The sequence below is a fragment of the Colossoma macropomum genome, unplaced genomic scaffold (assembly GCF_904425465.1).
Source record: "Colossoma macropomum unplaced genomic scaffold, Colossoma_macropomum, whole genome shotgun sequence".
Classification (NCBI taxonomy): domain Eukaryota; kingdom Metazoa; phylum Chordata; class Actinopteri; order Characiformes; family Serrasalmidae; genus Colossoma; species Colossoma macropomum.
The window spans coordinates 34,006,700-34,023,779 of NW_023494795.1; the positions used below are offsets into that span (position 1 = coordinate 34,006,700).

Sequence of the window (17,080 nt, forward strand, 5' to 3'; positions counted from 1 at the left end):
GTGACAGTGTCTTTTGACTTTGTACTTATAAATATGAGCAAAAAGGTATGTATTTATAAGCATAAACAAACATGTTCAAGAACATTGTTACACAAATACATACCTACATAGTGGCACATAAAGTAACAGGTTAGATATTAATAGTGCAAAAACTGTTCTTGTGCAAATGGCACCTTTTGTCAAAAGACGTTGCCATTGGTTGGGAAGATGTCATGCAACAAGTAACAATCATGGTGAAAGAGCTTCAGCAAGTTCTCAGGGACAACATTATTAAACAATCCTTGAATAGAAGGGGCTACAGAGCCAAAGCAGAGATATTAAACAACCCTGTTAATACAACTGGTTTGATAATTTGGAAATGAAAAACAAACTGTCCACTAAAAGAGGGGCCATGCAAGATTTCAGAACATGCTCTCAGACTACTGATAAGAAAGGTAAGAGGGAGGCCAACAGTCCCTCGAAAAGAGTTGCTGGACAACCAGAAAGCAGCAGGAACAAAAGTTGCAGAGAGAACAATAAGCAATGAGCTGCACCAAAGTCATCTCTGTTGCAATAGCTTATGTGTAACTCATCTGCTAAAAAGGAAGAACAGAGATGCATGTAACAAATTAAGACACAAACATTTTAACAAATCAGACGGTCAGATAAAATAAGAATCGAAGTCTTCGGCAATAATTCAGTTCATGATGTTTGGAGAACTTGCACATATGATCCCAAGAACACCATACCCACAGTGCAGTGTGAAGGCAAGAGCACTGTGATATTGGGATACTTCTCTGCAAATGGTACTGGGGCATTACATGTCATAGAAGAAAACAAAAAAAATTGTCTTAAAATTTCAAAAAGACAACTCAATATACAGCCAAAATAACTCCAGACTGATTTCCAAAAAAATAGAAGGTGAAGACACTTGCTTAGATTAGCAAATCTCCTTGAATCCCACTGAAAATTTATGGAGGATTTTGAAATTGCAAATCCATCAGAGGGACCCTTCCTAATTCTGGGAAATTAAAGACAGTTTGCCAAGGAGAATGGGCCAAAATTGAACCGCAATACTGTCAAAAGGTATTGATTTTATTAAAAACATCTTTGTTTAATGCTTATAAACACAATATATGCTTATAATGTACAAAGTCTAAAGACTTGTGTGTAAAGTGGATATATGCACTGGAAGTATATTAAATAACAAACACAAAAAAGTGTCTGATTACTTGTTTCCCCTCACTGCATTTTGCCTTGAGTGCTTGTATTGTTCAGTATTGTGTACGCTGTATGCATGTGTATGCTCTTACATTGCTAAGGAAGTTTACTATCGCTTCTGGTCGACTCATTCCCATGAGCATTATTTTGTAGCTCAGCAGAAATTCCACTGCCACGAAAACTAAGATTTTACAGGAGCCACTGATCACTTTGTCCCACACCCTGTTGACCAATCACACATCATCGAAGCAGGACAAGGAACAAAGAAAGCCAATCAGCACTCATTTCAGTATGGAGAAACACACAAGAACTGCTTTTCCTTAAAAGTAAATAAAGGCATTCATACAACAAAACAAATATAATGTCACAAAAAAATTACATTAATAATAGGCCATGTTGGAGTAGGTGCAGACTAGATATCTTTAATCCAGTTCGTGGAGAACTGCCCTACAGCAGAGACTTTGTCCAGTCTCATCCCAAAAAGCCTTGCTCTGGTATCAAGGTTCTCTAAAAACTCTTCATTAGTTGCTTGATTAGAGTTAATATCAATATCATTGATTAGGGTAGAGCATCAGGAATGTGGATCAGTGGTTCACAACCCAGGTCCCAGAGTAGCCCTGTCCTGCACATTTTTGTGTTTTCCCTGCTCTAACACCTGATTTAATTCAGGAAGAGCTTGTTAATGAGCTAATTAGGTATCAGGTATTAGAGCAGGGAAAACACAACAATATGCCAGGGCAGCAATACCCCAGAACCAGTGTTGCGAACCAATGCAAACAAATTCTGAATCCTTAATAGCTGTAGAAGCTGTAGAACTATGTCATGACCTATATAGGAAGTAAGAACTCATTTCAGCTTCAGGCTAAGGCTATGTTTACACAGCAGGTAAAAGTGGCCAAAATTTGATTTTCTCACCAAATCCGATTTTTTTGTTTGGCTGTTCATATGATCTTTTAAAAGAGCAACGTAATTCGGCCACGGTCACTTCATTGGTTCCTGTCCTCGGATTCTTTAAACTTTTCTTTGACGCTGCAGCCTCGTTCTCCTCGTTCGTTGAAAATCTCTTCGAACACGGAGCGGTTGCGATAAGTCTCTAATAATTTTTTGGTACAGAAACATCAGCCTAAATGTTTAAGTCTCAGCAGCGTGAAAAATTACGACGAATGTCGAGCTGAATTGACATAAAAGCCGCATGGATTCCAATCTGGCTGTTCAGACCATAGATATACATACCAACATGTATGTCAATCAGACTGACGCTGCATTTACACTGTTCCGGCGCGCCGACGGACGTGAACGCACGCACTCCCCCTCTTCAGCTGGCCGCATGTGGCCATTAAGACATTCCCTGCATCATCCAATTAAATCACGTCCTGCTAAGTCAAATTTTAATCAATAAATGTAATGATTTTCTAATAATCAAAAAACAAATTAGTATGTTATCAATTACACACACACACACACACACATATACATATACATACATACATACATATATATATATATATATATATATATATATATATTTTCGTGTAAATAAATGTCTAGGTTTAAAATTGTTTGGAGCTTTTCCTCCATGTTCCACTCCATGTACGGAACGAATGTTTCATACATTGCATTGTGAACACATCATGCAAACACCAGCTATCTTATGATTGGATAGACGCATCGTGTTGGCCGGATTAATCTGCATAAGGTTTAGCTTGCAACGCATTCCCCAGACTCGACGCGCCAGACCCATCATGCACCACGGCCACATCTGGCGAAACGGACGCTTTCCATTAAATGTTAATGTGATACATTGCGGTGCGTCGACATGCTGGAGCAGTGTAAACGCATTGCCGCATATCGGATACGTATCGGATTTCAGTACCACATATGAAATCGTCTCAAATCAGAATTGATAATGTCAGATTCAATGCGTTTTTTTTTGCTGTTCACACTGACACACAGATGACCCATCTGTGTCACATACGGAGAAAAAGATCGGATTTGGGCCACTTTTATCTGCTGTGTGAACAAAGCCTAATTTCTAGGAAACGTATCTGCACTCACCTCTGTAGACTGGACTCTGGCAGGCAGCCTGCAAAACAGCGTCTAAACCAAAGAGAGTAGGGCAACATCACCAGACTGCCTGTAGCTTTCAGGTGGGCCAGCAGACGACTGTCCTCTTGGGAGAGGAAATGCTCCAGACTCTTGGGCTGCAACAAGCAGAGAATGGATTAGAACTGTGCAAGTACCACAAACCTTAATGCTATGGAAAAACTGCTGGTAGCAAAGTTTGCCAAAGGTGAAATTCACAAGGCAAAAGTTTACACTGGGCTTAGGGCTGTCACTATTAGCAATCAAGTAATATACAGATTATTTTGACAATAACTTATCAGAATTTTTTAATCATGCATATGGTTTATTGATCAGTAACAAACCATGCATATCCTTTTAAAAAATCCAAAATATTTTACCGGAAAAGCTAAACTAGAAAGCCTTTAAAATACATCTTTAAAAGTCTATAAGACAGGCCAGTTGGAGAATTTTAAAAATGCATTATCATTACGTAAACTGATAGCTAATCAGTGCTGATTCATAATGAAGGTAAATTTTAATTAATATTTTAACTGAGTAAGTGTGACAGGCTTATTCACATGAGATGATTCAGAAGCGCTAATTCAACATAATACACACAAACCAGATGAGGTATAGAATCGCCAAACTTGTGGTTGAACTGGTTGACAAAACACCTAATTAGCCAGTAACAGTCCACTGGGTCATCTACAATCTCCTCCATCGCCTTGGCAATAGCCAAAAAATCTTCATCCTCTTCTCCCTCCAAAAAAACAAAAAAACAAAAAACAAACAAACACATGCATGTAAAGCTCAGAAAATCCAACCTTAAGTTGCCCTTATTCATATGCATACACACAGAGATAGCAGATGGAGACGCATGACTAGCTTCTCACTGGCTGTGTGAGCTCTGATCGGCGGGGCAGTTGCTGGTTCTCCAGCTGGTGCATGCGGAGGTAGAGCTCTGTATATGGTGTTGCTGCATGGACAAAGCGCATGGCCAGAAGAGCCGCCCTCAAATCCGTATACTGCTCTTGCCTGTATCGTGCAACCAGGGGATGAGAATCACTGTGTGGTGGCAGTATACCTGTGGAAAGGCGGCACAGTAAAAAAAAGCCTCAGGCCACATGCATAATACACTCAACAGACAAACACTAACAACAAAAGTGTGTAAGTTAGTAGGCACTCTCACCAAGTAGGACTTTCCATACATGGATCCTATACATAGAGGGTAATGGAAACCTCTGGCTGAACGTACTTAGCTTCTCCACATCTAAAAGACAACAAGGGAAGCAAAGTTTTCATCTAATTTGTTTGACATGATTAGAAAGAAGCACCTCTGGTACGCTCTTTAGCTAAGCATTGAGACAGCATACTAAGGCTGTCTCTAAAAAATGTCAAGACTGTGAGAAGTGGTGTAACTGCACCCATCACTTTCTCTACAGAAGTCACTCCTGCAGAAATACCTGATGTCATAAATATCTGTCATTTTTTGAAGGTGAACTAGTAATCTCTCAAGGAACTAGAGGCAAGAAATAAACCCACAGACAAGTAGAAATAAAACAGCTCCTCTTACCAAGTGGATTATCCTTCAGGAGAATCTCAAGTGATTTCTTCTCCTCCACACCCCTGAAACCCACCTTTTCATAGTAAGCAGACCTAAAGTTCCTCTGAGGATCCTCTGCCATGTTCAAAATTTGCTAAAGAGGAAGATAACCCGTGTTATATCAGGTTCTAATTCAAGTAACGTTTCCACTAGCCACATCCTCTTGCTCCTTTTGTTTAAGAAGCTTTTATGAGCTGCATGCTACACTATCGTCTTATGTTTGCTGAATATTTTTTTCAGTATACACAATTCTTAACAACACATAAAAAACCTGTACTTCCTCAAAATCTTAAAATGGGAAGGTAGTGGATTCCAGGTGTGAGCAAGTCATTGTTCAGGACTGACTATTAAAATTTCCATCACCTGAAGAACCATTGAAGAACCCTTAGAAAAAAGATCAATCGGCATTCTCGTGGTAGTTCCTCATAGCAATGTATAATACTAGAGTTACAGGGTTGTATGAATTTATCAGAGGCTTTTTGACTAATTGTATTACAATCATTTTCTAGTTATTTCCAGGTACATCACATACGTCATCTCAACACAATTTCTACAGTGAACCCTCTGTAACTGGAGAATTTACAGAATGTTATTTGGAAATACAGTGAGAATATCAGCAAGTTATCTTACATATCGTTAAGTATTAACATCTGCAAGAACAGTTACATTTTTGTATAAGTCTGAACATTCTATCCAACGTATGCAGGTTATCAATACAACAAAAAATAAACTGTTTAGGAACCTACCTCGTGAGTGCTTAGCTGTGTTGTAGGCCGCAGTTACATCCGCGGTTTTTCCCACACTACAGTCCCCGCTCATGTGCGTCCTACTCCAGCAACTAACGCCTGCCACTCTGGCCACTCTCCCATATCAGACTAGATCTGTATTTTTCGAAACGTAGTTAGAATGTACGTATTCCTGTTTGAAGAAAGAACCTCTTTTCCACACACTGAACCAGGTATTTCCTCACAGAATGAAATATTCCAACACAGGAACAGACTGATTCGGCGGTACTGCTGCCGTCTTTCCGTTTATAACTCCTGAAGCAGATTATGTTGTTGTATTAACCGCATGTATCAGCAGGGGGCACCAATTCTTCTCTAAAATCTCGCCTGAAGACCTTCTTAATCATTTTATAACTGCATCCCATTCCGCAGGGTCCCTAGGCAGTACTGTTATGTTCCCTACACACTTGAGCGCTGGATGTCAGTTAAAGGAGCTAGTTTTGATAAATACCTTCATTCGGGACCTCCTGCAGCGTCATACTCAAACATGCACCCTCAAGAGACCTGCAAAGACTAATGGGTACACTTTCCTGCAGCTTCCTGTGAAGTGATAAACCGCTGTTCACCACTACCTGTGCAGTTTGAAGTTCCTTTCCAACGGAACCTTTTCACTCCCCGTGGTTTGGAATCACCCTTAAAATGTCTGGGAACCCTTCCCAGAAGAGTAGAGGCTGTTTGATTTCGGACGTATGGATATATGTACCGCCACTAGTTGGGTCATTCTACAAAAACAATTTGTGTCCCTTACAGAGACAACTGCCTGACAGTTAAATTTGTGCATATTTAAAACCAAAACAAACAAACAGGAAAAAAAAAAACATTATAACTAATGTATAATCTTTATCTTTTATAATTTGAGGTCAAAACCAACAAAATGTTATTTTAATCTTACATTTACAGATCATTTCATTTACCATGTCTGATTTTGCAACTTATGATACTATGTTTTATATATATATACCTAAAACATAGTATCATCCTACATCTGCATTAATTAGGTTCTTATCCAAAATTAAAAATGTTAAATTATGAATTAATTGCTTTTAAATTTTGCATTAGGGACATCTGTTTAAAAATATGTAGTTTTATTTTCAGCTTTTTAGAAATATATATATATATGTGGGTAGATGAGCAAATGTCTGTAACAGGGTTGATGCATAAGAATATATGTGCCTGAGATGGGAAAACATTTGTTTCTGGAGGATCAATGGGTATTTAATCAGTGACGATGCTGAAAAAACAAAACAAAACAAAAAAATTAGGAAAACTTTTCAGAAATTGCAGGGCGCAAATGGTCCTCTTTCTGTGGGAAGACCAAGTTACTGTAGCAAAAAGGCCACCAACATTAGTTATTTTAGAGAAAAGACTCTTTGTGTCAATCAAAATAATCTATAACTCATGAGGCAGTCTCATGCCAACTGGACCATCATGTTTTTGTGCATTCCAGTGTTCCAAATAGCTTTGGCTGTTTTACAGTATTTTAGATCCAGTATTGTTATTTTGTTTACTCTTATAGTGTGCACTTATGGTTATTGTCATACGACTTATAGCATGCTGGATTTCGAGATGTGTTTTTGGTCTGATTGGTTATCCACGGGTGTAGTGCACATGAAACTTTGTCATCATAGGCCCTTCAGCACTAGGTCGGCCGGTTAGATTTATGGCAAGTGACAGACGTACATTAAATGATACACTTCCATTAAACAACCTCAAAATGTCAAGGCGCAAGTAATTAATTTAAAACTTAAATCTACACTGAACAGAATTCATCTTTTACCTGTCTCTGGTGCTAGACATTTCCAATTGTGTAGGCAAAAAAACAAGACGTATTCATGATTTTTTTTATTCATTTCAAAGCATCACATTAGTTACCAACTATGTTAAACATATAGTAGACAGGACAATAGCTAAGGCTCTTTCTGAGAAGAAAAGCAGAGGCACCATCTCCATCTACTTAACAATGAACTGCAGCAATATAAACATTCTTAGTTTCCAACCTAAGTAGAAATTACAGCTACAATGTAATAACTTCCTAACATCCTCAATACCCACACCACTTCAGATATAAAGAGGCATTACCTTTTTGCTACCTTAAAAAAAATCCTTAAACTACCAAGCAACTACAGTAAAGGATTATTCAAAACACTTTGTCACTGACAGATCTAAACATGATACCGACTAGACATTTTCATGAAAAGGACAGTATACAGTCACACTTCTGGATATATTCTAAAAGAATATTTTCAATATTTCATTATATTCTGTGAGTAGCTTCTTTCTTCCTCCTTCCATCTATCTATCTAATTCATTAATTATCATTCTTAATACAATTTAGTTTATATTTTGATAGCCTGTGTATATGCTGGGGCTACTTTTCTTTATGACAGAGACCTGGTGCTGAAAGAGCTTCTGCTGTAGGTGAAGCTGCTGTATCTGGAGGAGGATGAAGTTGAAAAACTATGGTCCACACTCCCTCTGCGCGATCCACTTCGTGAGCCTGGAGCAGAACTTGGTTTTGTGTTGTAAGGGCTGCTGATACCATGTGAGGATGTTACAGCTGCAGGAAGCATGCGCACCCCTGTTTTTTCTTCCAACATACAGGCATCCATAGCCTCCTTGTAGGAAATCCTCAGTTTAGTCTTGGGGCAGGTCAGCACCTTGGGGTGGTGGCGCGTTTCCAAGAGCTTCTGTGCTGATCTTCCATCCAGCCATCCTAAGTGCAAAGCCTCCTCAAGTGTGAGTCTTCGGCCCTGTTCTGGATCAAATAGGCCTCCCGTCAAAAACTGGAATTCAAGGAAGCGCTGGCCAGCCTCATATGGTAACCACTTTTCTTTCACCGCTTCAGCTGCTGACATCTTTTTCTTGGTCTTCAGATCCTCAAAGCCAATGTAGCCTTTCTGAGCAGGTTTCAGTCGGTTAGCCATGTCATCATCAATTATGCCCAGGCGGGTAGCTTCCTGAATGGAGATGCGGCGGCCATTTTCTGGGTTTACAATGCCACCAGTGCAGGCTTGTGCCTCTAGCAGCCTTTGCCCTGTGATAGAGTCCACAAGACCACGCTTCATTGCTTGATAGATGCTAATCTTCTCTAACTTCTCTGTGTCAAAGATGGCCCCAACTGGATTCTGCTCATCTATAGACTCTCCAGGTGATGCCAAAGTAATTGACATGCTAGCAATGCGCTTTGGTGAGGAGGGAGGTTGCTGCAAGGGAGTGCTTCTAATAGTTGACACTGTTTCATTTTTGACTGTTGTCTGGGATGAAAATGAGGCAGATGAGGAAGGGTCGAGGGGCTGATTTGTTGGTTTGATCCTACTGGTAATAATATCAACAAATTGTGTCAGAGTAATGGCCCCTGAGCGGTACTTGCTTAAAGTGTCTTGGTCGATCACGCTCTTATCAAGCAGTTCTTGCAAGTCATACTGAAGGCCTGTTTTCTTATCAGTGATGACCAGTTTGCTTGTGCCATCTGTGGCAGTAATAGTCATTTCTTCCCATTCGCTTTCCTGCTGGGAAAGCTCCAGGTAGGTTTCATAGTCAATCAGCTTCCTGTCATAGGCTTCACGTACTGTCATCTCCTTATTGGTATCTGGATCTACAATCACAACCCTTGTCTTCCGTGTAGTATTTTTCTGCGTTGTTGCTGTCTTGCTCTTATCATGAAGTGGCAAAAGCACAAGGCCAGTTTTCTCATCTGTAATACAGCGACTCTTCAACTGCAGGTATGTCAGATTGTCTTCATTGTTTGGATCAAAGAACCCCTTTGTGTCATCTCCCTCATCTTTTAGAATTTGATTCATCTCTTCACCAAAGTAACCTCTCTGATAGGCCACATCAACATCAATTCGGTGACTTTGTTTGGGGTCTATGATACCACCACTGGCTATCTGAGCCTCTAGAAGGCGAATACCATGGCCTTTCTCAATCAGACCCCGTTCAATTGCCTCAAAGAGGGAAATCATCTTGTCAGTACCTGGATCCTTATATCCAGTAACTGCTCTCTCGGCAGAGAGGAGCTTGTCTTTAAACTCCACACCAACCAGATGCTTCTTACAAGCCTCCTCTACTGTGTAGTACTGGTTGTTAACAGGGTCAATCATGAAGCCCGAAGCGGCTTGGGCTTCTAGAAGCTCCATCGTGGTACCAGGCCTCAGAAGTCCTTCTTTCATGGCCTGATAGATAGGCAAGATACGTTTGTTGGCCTCATCGAAGACTCCAGCAATGCAGGCAGACCCCTGCAGGTAGGCCCTAAGTCTATGCTCAATGTCCTGGCCAGTCAGCTTGCCCTCTCTCAGCTGATCAATGTCTGAGCGCTCCAACAAATTGGCATGTACTAGATCAGACACAGAAACCTTTCCTCGTAGGCCCTGTACCATAATTTGCTCTTGAGGGGCTGGAAGCAGGAGCAAGCCTGTGTTAGGGTCAACTTTGCACAACTTCTTTAGGCTGATATAGCTAGCACTCAGACATGTATCAGGGTCAATGTAGCAGTTTGGTTTACCATTCAAGGCTTGATAAAGGCTCTCATCAATCAGATCACGGTCCATGGCAACATCCTTTGGGAGATATACACTGAGGAGAGGGTCAAGGACCCCTCCGGCAGACTCTTGTGCCTGCAGCAGACGCAGAGCTGTATCGTGATCTATCAGCCCCTTTCTCATGGCTTGGCTGGCTGACAGAGGTTTGTCTGTGTTTGGATCTCTGAATCCAATGCAGGCAGCCTCTGCAGTCAGCAGGTGCTCCTTATCCTCTTCATCCACAAGTCCACTGAGACAAGCCTCTTCCACTGTCATCTTCACATTAGCTCTGGGATCAATTATGTACCCTGTGGCTGCTTGAGCCTCTAGTAGTTTCATGGCACTCTCTTTTGTGATCAAGTTATCTCTTTTGGCCTCTATGATTGTTAACTTTCCTGCAGGCCCAGCTGCTAGTCCTGCAATGGCTCCTGTACCCTTGAGATTCAGCTTGATATCAACAGCCACATCCTGGACAGTCTGTTGACCTCTGACCAAGTAGTCTAATGTTTTGTTATCAATTACACCACAGTCATGCAGCTGTTGAGCTGTGACTTTTTTGCGGACACCGTCAAAAACTAGAGTGGAGGGATCGATGGCTGCGTCAGGCTGATCTGTCTGTGTGTACCTGTTTGCAGCATCTGGTTTCTGCCTTAGTTTCAGCACGTCCTCTTGGAATGCATCTCTCAGAGACTGTAGCTCTGCACGCTCCTGTTCCAGTGCCTGTAGCTGGAGCCTGTGGCGCTCCTCCACCTCCTTCAGTCGGGCCTGCAGCTGCTCCAACTCACTCCTCAATGAGTTACGCTCTCCCTCTAGCACCATGTGCTGTGTGCTATGCTGCCGCACACGATCCTCCTGGGTCTCACACATCTTTTTCCAGTGGCTGAACTCCTTCCTGAGCCTTCCATTCTCTTCCTGCAGCTGTGTTTTCAGACGCAGTTCTGACTCTAGTGATAGTTTGACACGGTTCAGCTCTTCCTCAAACTTCTTCATGCAGGTCAGATCCTGTTCCATTGTATTCATCTTCCTGATGAGGGCATCCCGCTCTTGCTGTAATTCAGTGCACTGAGATTGGGAAGACTGGATCAAGGATGAAGTCTGGAACAAGGGTGAGAGAGAAAGGAAAGAGAAATTGAAAAGGTTATATAAACAATGCTTCAGACTACATACAAGATAATAGAATATATATGTAAAATACCAAAATATCACTGTTGATATTAAGAAGGAAATATGATTTTGCAACACTCAGAAGTATTATTCACAAGACAAAACAAAAAAAAACACTGATTGTTTTTTTAACACTGCTCTTCCAGGTAAGCACAGGACTCATGTAGGTGTCAAAGTATTCAAATAAAGCCAGAAACATCTAAAATTTCAAAACCAGAGAAATGTGAAACATTTTGACAACATCTCACAACAACACAGATATCTTGATTAGAGGACACTGATAAAGACGATGTACATGCAGAAGCAAACAAGCACATAGCAAGGGAGCTTTGAGGGAATTAATAGTCTTGTAGATTCAAGTGCTGGAATAAACCATGCATAATAAGGGTTATTTGCATGTCAGAAAATGAAAAGTAATCTACAGCATCCAGCAAGCTGGAAAAACATGCAGCAAGCTAAAGCCAAACCTACACAATATCTGAGTGGAACTACAGTCTACCACTGTTCCAGACATCCTACAGTGAATTAGTACCTCGCTGGCCTGTTTTTGAATATTCTGTATCTCCAGTTGCAGCTTTTCTCTCTCCTGCGAAAGTTGTTGGACAAGGCTGTCATGCTCGGTTCTAGCATGCTGGCTGTTTTGAAGCTGTTGCTGAAGAGCTTTAATTTGGGTGCTCATCTCTTCATCCTCATGCTGCCTGCCTTGCAGCAGTTCTTCGCGCTCCAGACGCACGGCCCGTAGCTCCTCCTCCAGGTGAAGGCGCTCCTTGGTGAGAGTCTCTGTGAGCTTCTTCAGATGCTCTATGTCAGCAGTCATTTTGTTCAGAGCTCGAGTTTTCTCCTCCATGCTCCTGTGCAGGGCTTCATAGCGTTGGTTGGCCTCACGAACCCGACCTTGCTCTTGCACCAACTGCAGCCTCAAAGCCTTCATTTCAGCTTCAAGTGTGGCCAACCGTTGACTAGAGAAACCATGCTCCTTCAGGGTACGGTCAAGAGCCTCTTTCAGCCGCCTGCACTCTTCCTCCGCTTGCCTGGCCTCAATGCTGGCCTGCTCCTGACTCTTACGCAAAGTAGTGATAGTGGAAGTGTACTCACGCATGGCCTGACTGGTCTTCTCAAGCTGAGCTTCTGTTTTCCTGCGCTTAGCAGACTCCTCTTGAGCCACTCGCCCTTGCTGCTCTAGCTCCCCCTCCAACTGTTTCAGCTCCTCCTGGAGTTCCTGAATCCTGGCCTGAAGTCGTATGACGTTCTGTTCTACTCGTTTCTTCTCATTTGCTTGGGATTCTAGCTCCACACGGAGGACTGTCAACTCTTGCTGTGAGGAGCGAAGCTGCATTAGCTCCTGACTGCAGGTTGTATGTTTAGTACGGAGATCAGCTAGCTCCTTTTCCAGACGGGCACCCACAGTTTCTATAACTCTCTTCTTGCGTAACTCTTCCTCAAGAGAGTGTCTGAGACCGGAGATTTCATTGCCCTTTTCTTTCAGTGCCTGAGTGAAGCTCTCCTGCACCTCCTTCCATTTGTTCTCATTTGTACTCTTCTGACTGAGAAGCAGTTGAATTTGAGCATCCAATTCACTTCTTTTCCTGGTGTCCTCAGAGCTTGCTAAGGTCTGTTGCTGTAGTAGGTCTTCAGCACGCCTTCTATGAGCCTCCTCCTCACTGAGGGTTAGCCGCAGCCTCCTCAACTCTTCCTGCAATTTCTTGCATTCCCCCTCTAGCCTGTCGACCTCCAGCTGCATGGATGAGGAGTTATCCTCCCGCTGTTGTGAGAGCTTCTGCATGTTGGTCTGTGTTACCAGGATCTGGGACTCATAGACCTGTTTAACCTCCCTTATTTCCATGCTGTGCTGCTGCCTTACCTTAGCCAGCTCCATCTGCGCCTCCTTCACATTCTGCGCCTCCTCGTCCAGCTGCCTTCTTAGACGCTCAACCTCCCGGGTCCGATCTGCCACTGTTTTCTCGAACTCAATCTTGGCCCAGTTGGCCCCTTCCAGCTCCCTTTGTCTTTTCCGCATGGCCTCCTCATGTTCTTCCTGTTGACTGGTGTACCGTTCCTCCAAAATCTTCTTGTTTGCCTTCTCCTTCTCCAAAAGCAGCTTGTAGTGCTGCAGCTCCTCCATGAGCTCTTGTAGCTGGCTCTGGGAGGAGCTTAAGCTGTCCTGTGCAGCACTGCACTGCATAGCCTGGCTCCTCTTGACCTCCTCCAGGGAGAGGAGGTGTTCCTGAGATTCACTCAGCTGAAGTTGGTACTGTGAGAGTGCCTCCTGCAGTGAGGCATTCTTAGCATCACGGTCGTCAATGTCTGCTTTCAGAAGCCTTAGCTCCTCTTCAAGCAAATCTATCCTGGTGTTTCGAATCTATGAATTCAGGAAAAAAGTGAATAAGAAGCTAATAAGTTTCTGAGGTAAAAGAAAAAAATATGTGAGTCCTATGATCAAGCTAAGTAAGTTTTGTTTACCTTGAGTTGCTCCAAGTTCTTTAGTGAGTCTCCAAGGTGTCTGCAGTAATCACTTGAACGTGTAAGCAACTCTAAGTAGCGGGCATGTATGGAGGAAACCTAAGACAAAAACAAAAAAATGATAAACAACCAGAACAAAAGACAAAAAATAGCTCTTTAATTACTGTAAGCGTTTACTTTTGTACCTCCTGTATCATGGCAGTAGATGGAGATTGCAGCATGGTTCTCTTAATGGGTATATTGAGCAGAGTCTCTAGCCCAGCACTGTAAGATGCCAACTCTACCTCGTAGCCCTGTAAATATATACATGTTTTCAAAATCTTTTGAATTTTTTCACCTTTTTATGGCAGTACAGCACCTTTAATTAAACACATAATCGAAAACAACTACAATAGATAACAATGAATGCAAGCAAGTGGACACTTACATTGCCATTATTAACCATGACAGAGAGACGTTCTAACCGTGCTAATATTTTGCCATAACATCATGGGTTTTTCACAAACACTGTATCACTCCGCTAAGATGCCATTGCTAAGCAACAAGTTTGACAGCTTTAGGAGACACTCAAGCCATTTGAATGTTTTTACTTCTTACTTTGCGCACAAACAGAAAATGAATACTTTTAAGATTACATTTGACGTACAGCCGATTTGGTCAGACTCTGAAGATGAGACTACATTAAATTCCCAAACTGTCATTACCACTGAGCAAGCTTTTCAGTCGGCAGCTGTGACAGAAGAATTCCTAAACAACCTGGAATTAGCCAGACATGAACCGAATACAATTCGCCAAACGTGTAGTCTCATCTTCAGAGTCTGACCAAATCGGACTGAGCCATAAAACTGCCGCAATAAAAAAAACAAAAAAGCTTGCTCAGTGGTAATGACAGTTTCGGAATTTAGTGTAAGGAGCTGGAGAATGAACTGCCGGCTGTGCAGCGAGTGAATGGAGCTCGTTACTCTGACGTAGCAACAAGTTGCTTGTTAAGGAACTGTAATTTGGCAGAAGGAATTGCTAACATTAAAACATATTAAATGCCACGTTCACGGCCCAATTTATTTATTTCTTACTTAACTGTTGTATAAAAGCAATAGAACACTCGAGGAGTGTGATATCGCGAAATAACATCACAGCTGTGATGATCTACGGCACTCGCCGAACACACTCCCTCTCGTGTTCTATTGCTTAAGTATTCCTTTGTTATTTTTACCTTGATGGCATTTACACATGAATCACCATCCCTCTGTACAGCCTCCACTGTCTCTCTCTTTGCCATTATCTCAGAATTTAGCACCTAAAGAACACAAGCAAACATTTTAACTTTAATGTCTGGTGATTTGAGCAAGATGGATGTTACAGTTTATGAAGTTAACAAAGGCATACTTTCTGTTCATTAAGGAGTCTGGTGAGGACTGTGATGTCATCTGTCTTGGTGGTCTGCTGAGCATCTATGCGGCCTTTTGTGACATCAATCCATTCGCTGAGAGTGGAGCTAGACTGAAGATACTGCAGAAGCTGCTGCAGATATGAATCTAGATCACCCAATCTGAAATGAAGAAGAGAAGACATGAGAAGAAATGTGTCAAATGCATAAATAAAAAAAGAAAAATGTAGAAAAATAAATATTAAATACATGAATATTAGGATGTGAGTGTCTTACCTGCTGTTTATCTGTGTTTGAATGCGTTTCCAACGGTCAGATAGCAAGCTTGCATGTTCAGCATACTGGCATACCTCGACATCACATCTTTGACAGTTCTCATAAATTTGTTCATTGTACTGACGTGTCTTGCTTAATTCCGCCTCCAGCAAGCCCAACACACGTTCCTTCTGCTCAAGCTCGGCCTGCATAATCTACCAAACAGAATGCATAACGGTCACAAATTCATTAAATATCAACATCACCTCAAAACCACTTAAATTATTTTATAGCAATAAAATGTGGCCCACCAATTTTATAGGATTATCCATTGTCTAAAATACTTCTCACATATTCTGGTATACCAGAATTAAACTAACACGGTAAGGTTGAGTGTGCAATACCCTAAGAGTGCTCTGGTATGCTTGGACTTCGGCAGGGACCAGTGACGTTGTGTCTCTCTCTGTGAGCCGAGCTTCATAAACCTTCACCACATCCTCAGCCTGCAGTAAGGCCTGCAGCAGAGACTTCATGGCCTTTAACCTGACACAAAAAGGGGGGGGGGTTATATTTTTTTCCTCCAATCATAGCTGTTTTTATTAAAACATCTTGTGTGTATTTTTTACCTTAGTAGATAAGTGTCAGTATGAGAACCAAGCCTGTCCAGTCTCTGATTGATGAGATTCAGTTGGCTGCATAGAAACTGAGCTTTATCTGTGTCTTTCATGCCCTCTAGTTCTTCCAGCACTTGCTCTTTTAGACGTAGAAACTCTCCTCTTAATGATTCCACATCCTTCTGTACTGCCTACATACAGGAAAATAAATAATTGTAATTATTAATGATATATATTATGGTTAAAGTATTTTTGTGTTACTAAAAACTTTTTTGACAGCAGAGGTCCACGCGGGACTGTTTTTTCAGTCCCATTCCTGTCCACTTCAGCAAGATTTCCCGCTCCTGCAGAAAATCAGAATCATTTGTCCCACTCCTGCCCGCAACAGAAATGTTTTGGCCTGCTCCCAACTGCACAGTTCCATCAAGGTGAACTAACATCTATAGTCATGGTCATTTGGGATTACTGTGAAGTAACTTCATCATACCCCATTTATTTCCAGTGAACACAAAGCAAGAATTGAACCACAGAATGGTTATTTTGGATATTTGCTGGGCTTGTCAGCTGTGACCGATGGACTGAAGACTCTGCCATCTCTGTACACTCCAAGAATATGCATGTTGTTCATGTGATGGGTTGTTTTACTGTTATCATTTTATGTTGTTTATATACACTGACGTGCCAAATGTAATAGGAGAGGAACAAGTATATTGTAGGTCCCCCTCTACCCCGGCGAAGTGCAGCAACACGGCATCAATTCCACAAGTGGATGAAAGACATCTGGAGGGATGTTGAGCCATGCCGTCTGGATAACCACCCAGGGCCAGGATCTCAGGTGTGAATGGACCTCTCCACCACATCCCATAAATGCTCGATTGGGCTCATATCGGGCGAACGTGCATGCCACCCCATTCGTCGGAACTCTACAGAATGCTCCTTGAACCAATTCTGGACAACTTTGGCCCGATGGCACGGTGCATTATCCTGCTAAAATATCCCATCATTGTGGGGGTACATTAAGTCCATGAAGG

The 17,080-nt window shown here is 41.9% G+C and overlaps 2 protein-coding genes across 4 annotated transcripts in view; both read right to left on the reverse strand.

Moving 5' to 3' along the window:
- The window catches only part of tbc1d7 (TBC1 domain family, member 7), a 7,213-nt gene extending 1,186 nt beyond the window's left edge, over positions 1 to 6,027 (reverse strand). The window contains exons 1-7 of one of the 2 annotated variants that reach the window (XM_036582276.1): positions 5,614 to 6,027; positions 4,838 to 4,961; positions 4,454 to 4,534; positions 4,158 to 4,348; positions 3,887 to 4,027; positions 3,256 to 3,401; positions 1,293 to 1,422 (exon numbers count right to left, since the gene is read on the reverse strand). In XM_036582276.1, coding sequence (XP_036438169.1) covers positions 1,293 to 1,422; positions 3,256 to 3,401; positions 3,887 to 4,027; positions 4,158 to 4,348; positions 4,454 to 4,534; positions 4,838 to 4,949 — 801 coding nt within the window. In that variant the 5' untranslated portion in view covers positions 4,950 to 4,961; positions 5,614 to 6,027. The remainder of the gene's footprint in view (positions 1 to 1,292; positions 1,423 to 3,255; positions 3,402 to 3,886; positions 4,028 to 4,157; positions 4,349 to 4,453; positions 4,535 to 4,837; positions 4,962 to 5,613) is intronic. The other variant, XM_036582277.1, reaches the window with a different exon arrangement.
- A 1,452-nt stretch (positions 6,028 to 7,479) lies between these two features.
- wu:fi04e12 (desmoplakin) overlaps positions 7,480 to 17,080 on the reverse strand; it is a 29,219-nt gene continuing 19,618 nt past the window's right edge. The window contains exons 16-24 of one of the 2 annotated variants that reach the window (XM_036582278.1): positions 16,062 to 16,240; positions 15,840 to 15,978; positions 15,457 to 15,650; positions 15,180 to 15,342; positions 15,007 to 15,090; positions 13,979 to 14,086; positions 13,794 to 13,892; positions 11,866 to 13,692; positions 7,480 to 11,264 (exon numbers count right to left, since the gene is read on the reverse strand). In XM_036582278.1, coding sequence (XP_036438171.1) covers positions 8,031 to 11,264; positions 11,866 to 13,692; positions 13,794 to 13,892; positions 13,979 to 14,086; positions 15,007 to 15,090; positions 15,180 to 15,342; positions 15,457 to 15,650; positions 15,840 to 15,978; positions 16,062 to 16,240 — 6,027 coding nt within the window. In that variant the 3' untranslated portion in view covers positions 7,480 to 8,030. The remainder of the gene's footprint in view (positions 11,265 to 11,865; positions 13,693 to 13,793; positions 13,893 to 13,978; positions 14,087 to 15,006; positions 15,091 to 15,179; positions 15,343 to 15,456; positions 15,651 to 15,839; positions 15,979 to 16,061; positions 16,241 to 17,080) is intronic. The other variant, XM_036582279.1, reaches the window with a different exon arrangement.